The sequence below is a fragment of the Quercus robur genome, chromosome 8, assembly GCF_932294415.1.
Source record: "Quercus robur chromosome 8, dhQueRobu3.1, whole genome shotgun sequence".
Lineage (NCBI taxonomy): Eukaryota > Viridiplantae > Streptophyta > Magnoliopsida > Fagales > Fagaceae > Quercus > Quercus robur.
In genome coordinates, this window is record NC_065541.1 from 26,092,396 (window position 1) to 26,102,316 (window position 9,921).

The window sequence follows — 9,921 nt, forward strand, 5'->3', positions numbered from 1 at the left end:
ATTTTTGGTTGATTAATTATTTGTTTGGATTAATTTCAATTAATTATTTGTTTGGATTTAACATAAAAGATAATAGAACAAGGTATTATAATTTTGATATTGTTCCATGTTTTGAATTGTCTATATTGTTATTACTATGAGAAAGTCATATTGGTACTTAAATTTGAAATTTAGTGTGTCTTCCTCATATTATGGTCTTTGTTTATATGTTTGCAGTTTATATTAGTTTTGAGTGTGTGTATATTGAGTGTTTTGCTTTATTAATTTAAGAATTGTAAATTACTTTATAGGTTTCGGTAATTATGCATTTGCAACTCAATAACATTCAATATTAGACAACACTTCTAAACTATGGAAAAGTATAGAAGTTAAATATTTCTTCATTTAAAAAAAAAATACTATCTAGCAAAATGTCTATTTACTCATTATTAGTTTTTTTTTTCCCAAAGTCAATAGTTTTTTTGTGCATCGCATGGGTCAGTGACTAGTAATTATTAAATTTGAAGTTTAGGCAACAAATAAAACATCATTGATAATTACCCTTAGTTGTGATATACCTTTGTGTTAGAACCCCTTTCATTTTTTCTTGTATGTGTGTTTATTTCTTAAAAAAAAAAGAATGGATAATTGTCCCATATTGCTTAAGAGAGTGTGTTGTGTGTAATATAACTTACCACACCCTCCCTTAAAAGTTACTATAGCTTTTTGGTAGAGCTGTGGTAACTTTTGAGTAGAGTTGTGGTGTAATTTTGTGTTAAACCCCTTTCCGTGTTTGTTTCACCAAAAAAAAAAAAAAAAAAAAATTTTTTTTTTGCTATTTACGCTCATGGCTTATCCATTTATCGAAACAGAGAGAACCCAAGAGAAAGTGAGAGAGAGAGATGGTGATACTCTGCGTTTCATCTTCGGTCACGTTCGCTTCTTCATCTGTTTCTTCTCGTTCTTATTCTTCCCACATGAACAGTAGCAGTGGCATTATCAAAAACCCATTTGTTGGTTTTCCCTTGTCATTATCAAATCCATCGATTCGAAGAATTTCGTTTCCTCGTTTCCAGGTTCGATGCCAGGACCTTTCTCTCATCCCCAAAGATCAACGCTGGATGTTTGAAGACTCCGAAGCCAACGGCCCTGTAACTTTGTCTAAAACTATCTATCTCTCTTTTGGTTTTTTTTTTTTTTTTAATAAATTTTTAAATGTTGTTTGGTTGCCAAGAAAAATAAAATAAGTGGGTTATGTCTTGAATATGGAAATGTTTTTTGGTTATTTATTTTTGCTTTCTTTCTTGTGGGCTCTCTTCGTTTTCCGATAAAATGTGGGAAGATTAGATAGAGAGAATATTTATGATGTGGGACTGGGAGGGTTCTATGGTTTTTATGTTAATTTTCATAGTTTTGTTCTCTATTAAACGATAAACTCCCCTTAATTATTTCTATCTATCTTAGTCTGCTGTTTGTTTAATATGAAAAAAAATAATGGAATTTTAAAGATTACTGTTTTGGTACAGAAATATATGATTTTTCTGAATTTCTTAAAACATTTATAAAGATGGATACTATTTTTATGTTTCCACTTTAGTCGAATATATCCTGATTTCAAGCAAGGGATTAAATATGGCACGGATATTTGCATTCACTTATCCTATTTTTGACAACTCACTCTATCACTTGTTTAAGTATGAATTTGATAACCTATCTCTTCTCTCACTGACTTTGATTTACAAAACTTGTGCGATACTTTCAGTATACAGTCTTAAAGCATGAATAAATATCCCTATGCAGGTGAGAAAACATCAACAATGATCTTTTGTGATTCTCTAATTGCGTTACTTATTATTATTTTTAATGATTTATGTAACTGTTTTTGAGTTTCAATTCTCAAGCTGCATATTTGAAAATTTCACTATTATTTTCAAGGTTTCTGCCTTATCTGGCCATCTAAATATGCGAATAGTCTTCCTTGTACTTATCCTTTTCCGGTACAGAATTCACTAATAATGTCTCACATGGAATGCTCATGTTGAATTTGTTTTAAGTTCCCTTTTATTTATTTTTTTAATTAGTTGAATTTATTGCAACTTCTCATACATATTCTTACTTTCCTTGTGAAATTGGGATAATGCACCTTCCTGTTTAATTGCTCAATTGTGATGTTCGTGAGTGGTCTCTTCTTTTTTTTTTTTTTTTTTTTTTTTTTTTTTCAGGATATTTGGAATAAGACATGGTATCCCAAAGCTGCTGATCATGTGAACACAGATAAGCCATGGTATGTAGTTGATGCTACAGACAAAATTCTTGGAAGACTAGCATCAACGATTGCTATTTACATCCGTGGGAAAAATCTGGCTACCTATACTCCCAGCGTGGACATGGGGGCATTCGTGATTGTGGTATGTAGTTTCTCTAGTTATGCTTAAATTTCTCTTCATTATGATAGAGGGGAATATAAACTTCTACATAATTATACTTTTGATGCACTTAGGATTGGCAAGGGTTTAGTTCCCATTGGCAACAGTTTGGGTGAAACTAATCTATCTCACATATTCATTTTTGGGTCATCATGTGATTGACATAGTTGTCTTACACTTTCTTATCTTCCTATGGATCGTTGGTTGACAATCTTCATGTCAACAACATGTTGTGACAATTGATTTCATTAAATAGTAGTTGAAGCATGTTAGGGATTGTGTGTGATTAGTTATAATTTGGAGATTACTATTCAAAAAAGTTACGATTTGAAGATTATCTTGTATCTCATTTGTTTAATGTTTGATACATGCAAGTGTCAATATGTCAGTGCATTGGCATTCATGAGTTTGCACGTGAGTGTATCAATGAGTATAATGTTGATAAATATCTTCTGACTTAATTTAATATGTAAGCGCGGGCATTGTGTTGTTCCTTCATCTTTTCCTCAAGCATTTTGCAAAGAGTTAAGAGTTCATGTTTCTAAAGGGAAGGCATGAAAATAACCTTTGTGTATTAATAAATATGAAGTTGATAATTGTCTACTAACTTAATTTGCTCAATGAGCTTGTTGCATTAAAAATTGGCATTGCGTGGTTCTTTTAACTTTAGCGAAACGTTCTGTACAAAACATTTCTTCATACATAGTATAGGCCTCTCTCTCTCTCTCTCTCTCTCTTATGTTTGCGTCCATGAATAGGTAATTTACTTCTCAATTTTTGCATGCTTACAAAATTGGGGTTAGTAGATCTTATTTATTTCTGATGATTTTTTTTTTTTTATGTGATTTAAACCTAGCCATCAAGGTTTTGGAGTCAACTTAGATATCACTTGTCTAGTTTTTCTCACATACTGATGTGTGACGTAGACAACTTATTATTATTATTATTAGTTTACATGGTAGTTGTACAAATCCTAAAAATTTTATTGCACTTGAACTTAAAAGGTAAATGCAGAAAAAGTAGCTGTGTCCGGCAAGAAAAGGACCCAGAAGCTCTACAGGAGGCATTCAGGGCGACCAGGTGGTATGAAAGTGGAAACTTTTGACCAACTACAGCAGAGAATTCCAGAGAGAATTATTGAACATGCTGTTCGGGGTATGCTTCCCAAAGGAAGGGTGAGTTCTTGTTCTAAATGAGTTGAAGTATATGTGTATTTTACTTTTCCCCCCAAAAAAATTGCTACATTGTCTTCTTTGATAAATAAATAATTTTAATTTAAAAGATCTCCCTCATGAACAATACAAAGCATAAGAGCATCCATAGCAATGGAGCTAAAAATTTAGCTTTTTAGCTCTACCAAAGTTACTTTATCTATTTTACCTATACGCATGCTGCAACAGTGGATCTATTTTAGCTTTCAACACAATAAAATAATATAAACATCACAATAAAATAATATATCCTCTACAATAAAATAATATATCCCACTACCCAAAAAACACCCACAGCACCAACCACAACCATCTCTACCATCAGTAACAGCCACAACCACAGCCACAACCACCACTCTATTTTGGCAACCACAACACAACATAGAAAAAAAAAAACAAAAGCAAAACCGCAACCACAATCACAACCCCATCACCACCAGTCACCACAAACCACCAGCCATGACAACCACAACCACAACCACAACCACAACCCACTGCCACAACCACAACCACAACCACAACCACAATCACAACCACAACCATAAACCACAAAACTCATAGCCAAAATCCACAAAACCCACTGCCAAAGCCAAAATCATCCACCACCACCACAACCAAAATTCACAAACCCACTGTCAAAATCATCCACCACCACCACAGCCACCAAATCCAGATGAAAATACATTAAAAAAAAAAAAAATCAATCACAGCAAAGAGATTAGAGAGATGGGCTGCAGCGGTGGATCGGTGGTTGGGGAGGCGTGGGCCGGTGGATCGGAGACGTGGATCGTGTGTTGGCGGAGGCTTGGGTCGGCTTGGGCCGGTGATGTTGAGGCCGGCGGAGACGTTGAGCACGGAGTGACCGAGAGAGTGACTGAGAGAGAGAGAGAGGTGAGAGTGACTGAGAGTCTGAGAGGGAGATAGAGGAATTTTTATTATTTTAATCACCGGCCTTGAATAAAATAAAATATTTTTATTTTAGCTCTCATGAACAGTGCATATTTATCTATAGATGTGCATTGTAGCAATGGAGCTAAAAAAAAAAAAGATTTAGCTCCACTGCTGGAGCATCATTTTAATGTTTGTAGAGTTAAAATTTAGCATTATAGCATTATACCTCCACTGCTGCAAATGCTCTAAGATAGTTAAAGAATTTTAGCCAAAGAATTATAATTAAAGGATTTCAAATTAGTGAATGCAGTGATTGTATCACAAGTAGGCCCAAGATAGTTGGCCATTCATAGAGTAATATCTAAGAAAAGGAAGTCTCACTTGTACTTTGGACACTTCCAAACTTCTTAAGTATGGGAATTTCACTCCCGTCACAAAATTCACATTAGATAAAAGGGAGCTAAATTCTACACAGCTGACAAGCATTTACCAACCAATTCTGCCAACCAACCATTATGTCAACTACTCTACAAAACATAACCCAATTAACTCCAAAGAGACTAAATACACGGCCCCGTAATGCTTAAGCCAAACTCGCAATGAAGTAACAAAGGTGCCAAATATTTCTGGGACTATAAATTAGAAGGAGAGATATGGGGGATTTGACTTTTTTCAAAAATCAAATAATCCAACTCATTTAAAAAGTAGCAGGCCTTTGTGTGGCCCTTTTGCTAAATGGACTTAGGCCCATTTCTCTTTAAAAATTACCGTTGCTTTTGATGGGGTTGCTCAACATAAGGTCCAATAGAGTAACTTTGTCCATCCGAAAGGAACATCAAAATTGGGCCTAGTTTTGTTAGAGCCCATGGCTTTAAATGACCAAGCAACTTGGCCAAACCCATTAAAGCCCAAAATGAATTCATTCAAAACTTGGTGAAGTTGACTGAACAAAGCTCATGGTAGGTGGGAGAAGGGTTAGGGTCCCATGGTTCAGCCGAGAAGACTCTGATGGTGCCTTTGAGCACCGGCGAGATGGGTGGAGTGCCCCCAAGGTCCAATGGGTGCATGGATGAGATTGTGAAAGGTGGTGTTTCCTTGGTGGACCCTTGAACTAGCAAAGATAGGCTTGAAAGTAAATGTTGGTAAGAGTGAGATTGTGCTAGTTGGTGAGGTTGGGAATTTGGATGCTTTGGCCCGCATTTTATGTTAGAAGGTTGGCTTTTTGCCCATGACCTACTTGGGTATGCCTTTGGGGCTCATTATAAGGATTCTTTGATTTGGAGCCTTGTTATAGAAAGGATGGAGAAAAAGCTCTCAGGTTGGAAGCGGTTATATTTGTCAAAAGGGGGTATGCTTAATTTATTGAAGAGTACTTTATCAAGCTTTCCCACTTATTATTTATCTTTGTTTACCATACCACAACATGTGGCGAATAGATTAGAGAGGATTCAGAGGAATTTCCTATGGGGGAGATCTACTGATGTATTTAAATATTCACTTGTTGCTTGGGAAAAGGTTGTGTGGCCAATGGAGGTAGGTGGTTTGGGGATCCGGAGGATTGGGTTGTTTAACCAAGCTTTACTAGGGAAGTGGCTTTGGCGCTTTGGGAAGGAGGGCACACACTTATGGTGTCAGGTCATAGCCTCCAAATATGGGGAAGGTAGTGGTGGCTGGTGCACTAGAGCTGTTAGAGGAACGCATGGCTATGGGATGTGGAAGAGCATTAGGAAGGGGGTGGAGAGTTTCTTTGGTCATGTGTTGTAAGCGGCAGGAGAGGGTTTTCATATTTAGTTTTGGAATGATTCTTGGAGTAGTCCTACTTCTTTGAAAGAATTATATCCGGAATAGTTTGCTTGTGCTATGGATAAAGAAGCTAGGATTTCTGATATGGTTGACATTGCACCTGATGGGGGTGATAGAAGTTGGAACTTACTCTTCCACTGTGTGTTTCAAGATTGGGAGACAACAAGGTTTTATGCTTTCATTGTGCATATCTCATCCAAAATACCTGTGGGGGGTGATGATACCATGGTTGGGCAATTGAATCATAGTGGTGTCTTTGATGTGTGTTCTTTTTATAAATCATTATTGAAAGCTCCGTCTGTTTTTTTACCTTGGCAATGCATTTGGAGTGTTAAGGTTCCTAGAAGGGGGTCTTTTTTCTTATGGACAGCTGCTAGGGGTGCGATTTTCACAATAGATACCTTGTTAAGAACTTGCCTCTTGTTAATTGGTGTTACCTATGTTGGTGTGAGGAGGAAACCGTGGATCATTTATTACTACATTGCAAGTTTGTGCATACCTTGTGGAGTGAAGTCTTCTACTTGTTTGGGGTTTAGTGGGTGATGCCGAAGACAGTAGTCTCTACTTTCTTCATGGTGGAATTGGTTGGGCATTCATTCTTCCAATGTTTGGAATATGGTACCGGTGTGTCTTATGTGGTTAACTTGGAAGGAACCAATGCCCGAACATTTGAGGACACTGAAAGAGCTGTGGACGCATTGATTTCATTAATTCTGTTTGCTTTTCCCTTTGATCTGTTTGTATCCGTTTTTTTGCATTAAGTTTACTATCGTAAACTCATTGTACTTTTCTTATCAATAAAGTTTTTATTACCTATAAAAGAAAACATCTACTCAAATGGCACCAATTGATTCGGGGTTACAAACTATTCTATTGAATTCATTTATAATAGGTATTCTCTATAATTTTATGTTAACGATGGATACTACTAGGTTCTCTGATAATTGGGCATTATTTGAATGTCCATTTTGTGCCCAAGTTTTTTCTTGTTTATGCTACTAGGTTCTCTGACTTGGAATTTTTATTGTATGCCAATTTTTTTTCTGCTATTTATTGTAGTACTCTGGATTTGATTTAAGTACTTATTTTTACCAGTAGTATGTGTTTTGCTACATACAAAGTTGGCCGCCCTGGTGAAGTGTGTTGGAGCTGTTGGAGATATTGCTTGGTTAGTTGGCTTATGATATCAGTGCTGCACAATTGGTGCAAGGTTGGGAATGGGTCTGCCATATAGTTTAGCCATAATATACCTGCATTCATGTCACTCTGTTAGGTGGGCACACTCCAAGTTACTGAGCACTTTATTTCTTCTAGATGGGCTTTTCAGACACCCCTTCTTGTTATTAGGGGTCAACAAGAAAAATGTTTTCACTAGTTTGACTTACCTTCTCAGTAGTGTTGAACTAAGTCACACTGAGTGGGTGCAAGAGTTAGAGAGGAAGCACAAAGGCATCCAAATTCAAAATTCTGTCAAAGCTGGAGCATCTTAAGTGTCATAAAAGTGAAATAACTAATTGACATTTAATTTTGTAGCAGTCTTTTTTATTTTTTTATTTTTATTTTTTTATTTGTAAGTTTCACACAGACATAGTGGGTTTTGAACCCACAACCTTTCCCTCATCCCTTTATTAATTTGTCTTCATAATAATGTGTGTGTGTGTGTTTTATTTGAAGTCATAAATGAAATAAAATTCTGTCATTGGAGAGTGAAAATTCTAAGGGATTCTTTGGCATGAAAGGCTATACATTTATCGTGGGAGGCATGGTATGGGACTTCTAACCATGAACGGCCGGGGATTTGTATGAGAGATGACTGTAACCACAAATCTTGTTCTTGAACATAGTAAGAAACTTTTGAAAGATAAGATTATAGATTGAGGCAATTGGCCTTCATCTATGATGTGAATTATCACATAGTACTAAGTTGTCTGGGGAAATCTGTGGAAGCCTGTAGCTGATAGAGAGAGTCCAACTTGTTAAGTAAAAATTGGAATTTGAGTACCGAAAAAAGGAAAAGAGCAGAAAAAGAATGGGGTTTGATACTTTGGGGCGGTCATCTGTGTGATCTTCAACTCAGGTTTTTTTGACAATGCTATAACTGAGTGTGTATCCTTGAAGGAAAAAAGGAATCAAATTTTGTCAATTCTCTATACAGATCTTCTATTTTTGTGAAATGTCTATAATTGTCTATTGCTTAGCTGCTTTTAAAGTGTGTTCTTTTTGTGCAGCTTGGCAGAGCATTATTCAATCACCTGAAGGTTTACAAGGGCCCGGATCATCCACATGAGGCCCAGAGGGCCATTGAGCTGCCCATAAGGGATAAAAGGATGCAGAAAGAAAGATAGATTTGAATCATAACTCCAGCAGAATATATAATGTTGTGATCCCTCACTTTCCCCATGGTTAACATACCTTGTTATTTTTTGTTTGTGGCTTTTTTGTCACATGATTCAGATCTCATGTAGAAGTTCATGTTTGTTTTATCTTGTAGATGTATCCGATTTTAGGTTTCCCCGTTTTTATATGATGTATGTTGTCGAAGTTTCAGTCTCATTTTATAAATATACATAAAATTCTGTGTTACAAGTTTACAACACTCTTGTAACTTGCATGGATGCTATCATTTTGGCCTGATTTTCAGCAATGTCCTTTGTTGCCCTAGGTTGAGAAGATGCAACTCCTGGAGTTTCCCCTAGCCCATTGACTCTATTGCCTCTAGGCCGGGCAAAACGGGCGGGGCGGGTTGGGTCAATCGGGTTGTGGGTCAAAAATGGTCATTTTAAGCGGGTTAAAAATGGGTTTGAGTCAATCGGGTTGCGGGTTGGATCGGGTTGACTTGTATTTTTCATATGATTTTTTTTTTTTTTTTAAACATGTATTTGCCATTTAGAAAGTCATGCAACAAATTACTTGATGTAAAATGCATTACTTTGAATTTACTACTTATATCAAAAATGAATTACACTTATTAATATTTATTCAATAATTTTAAAATTATATAAATCCTAATATTGATATTTAAAACAAAATAACACAAAGATAAGTAAAACAAATACACAAGTTTTATTTCTACACAATATTAACCATCCCAAAATATAAAACAAAATTACAAATGACTTATTGGATAATTCATTTGACAAAAAATAAAAACGTATAAGAAATTTATAATTTTGAAAATTAATTTTATAATCTATTGTTAATTGTGGTTGCCACTTTATTTCAATTTGAGATATATATTAAAGTTTGATTGTTTACTTATTTATACGTGGTCTCTTTTATGCTTATCATATCATTGTTAAGCAATATACGCTCTAGAAAATATCATAATTTATTTTAAAAAGTCATTTATTTTGGACATAAATTGTTAAAAAATAGGTTTAAACATTCATAATTTATGTTAATTTGGTACTTTGGCTTCACTATTTTCACACTTGTGAAATTTTTTATTTTAGGCTTTTTTGGAGTTCCTAATCCAAAGGGTGAAGATGAAGAGAGATAAAAAGATTATTGAAAAGACATTTTTACTCTTGTTTTTTAAAGGAGGACACTTTAAGTGGGTTAAGTGACACTTTAATCCATGAGTAGGCACTATGAAAACATGCATTATCATA

At 35.3% G+C, this 9,921-nt stretch overlaps 1 protein-coding gene across 1 annotated transcript; it reads left to right on the forward strand.

Annotated features, from left to right (window-relative positions):
- The first annotated feature begins 839 nt into the window (after positions 1–839).
- Positions 840–8,906, forward strand: LOC126695108 (50S ribosomal protein L13, chloroplastic). The gene is made up of 4 exons (XM_050391738.1): positions 840–1,130; positions 2,202–2,387; positions 3,410–3,580; positions 8,539–8,906. The coding sequence occupies exons 1-4, from the start codon at positions 882–884 to the stop codon at positions 8,653–8,655; spliced, it is 723 nt and encodes a 240-aa protein (XP_050247695.1). The 5' UTR covers positions 840–881; the 3' UTR covers positions 8,656–8,906.
- The last annotated feature ends 1,015 nt before the right edge of the window (positions 8,907–9,921 follow it).

Bases quoted from the DNA above. Each gene is read 5' to 3' on its own strand.
- LOC126695108 (XM_050391738.1), top strand. From the start codon at position 882: ATGGTGATACTCTGCGTTTCATCTTCGGTCACGTTCGCTTCTTCATCT. The intron at 1,131-2,201 runs GTAACTTTGTCT...TTTTTTTTTCAG, and splicing joins ACTCCGAAGCCAACGGCCCT to GATATTTGGAATAAGACATG. The intron at 2,388-3,409 runs GTATGTAGTTTC...TGAACTTAAAAG, and splicing joins TGGGGGCATTCGTGATTGTG to GTAAATGCAGAAAAAGTAGC.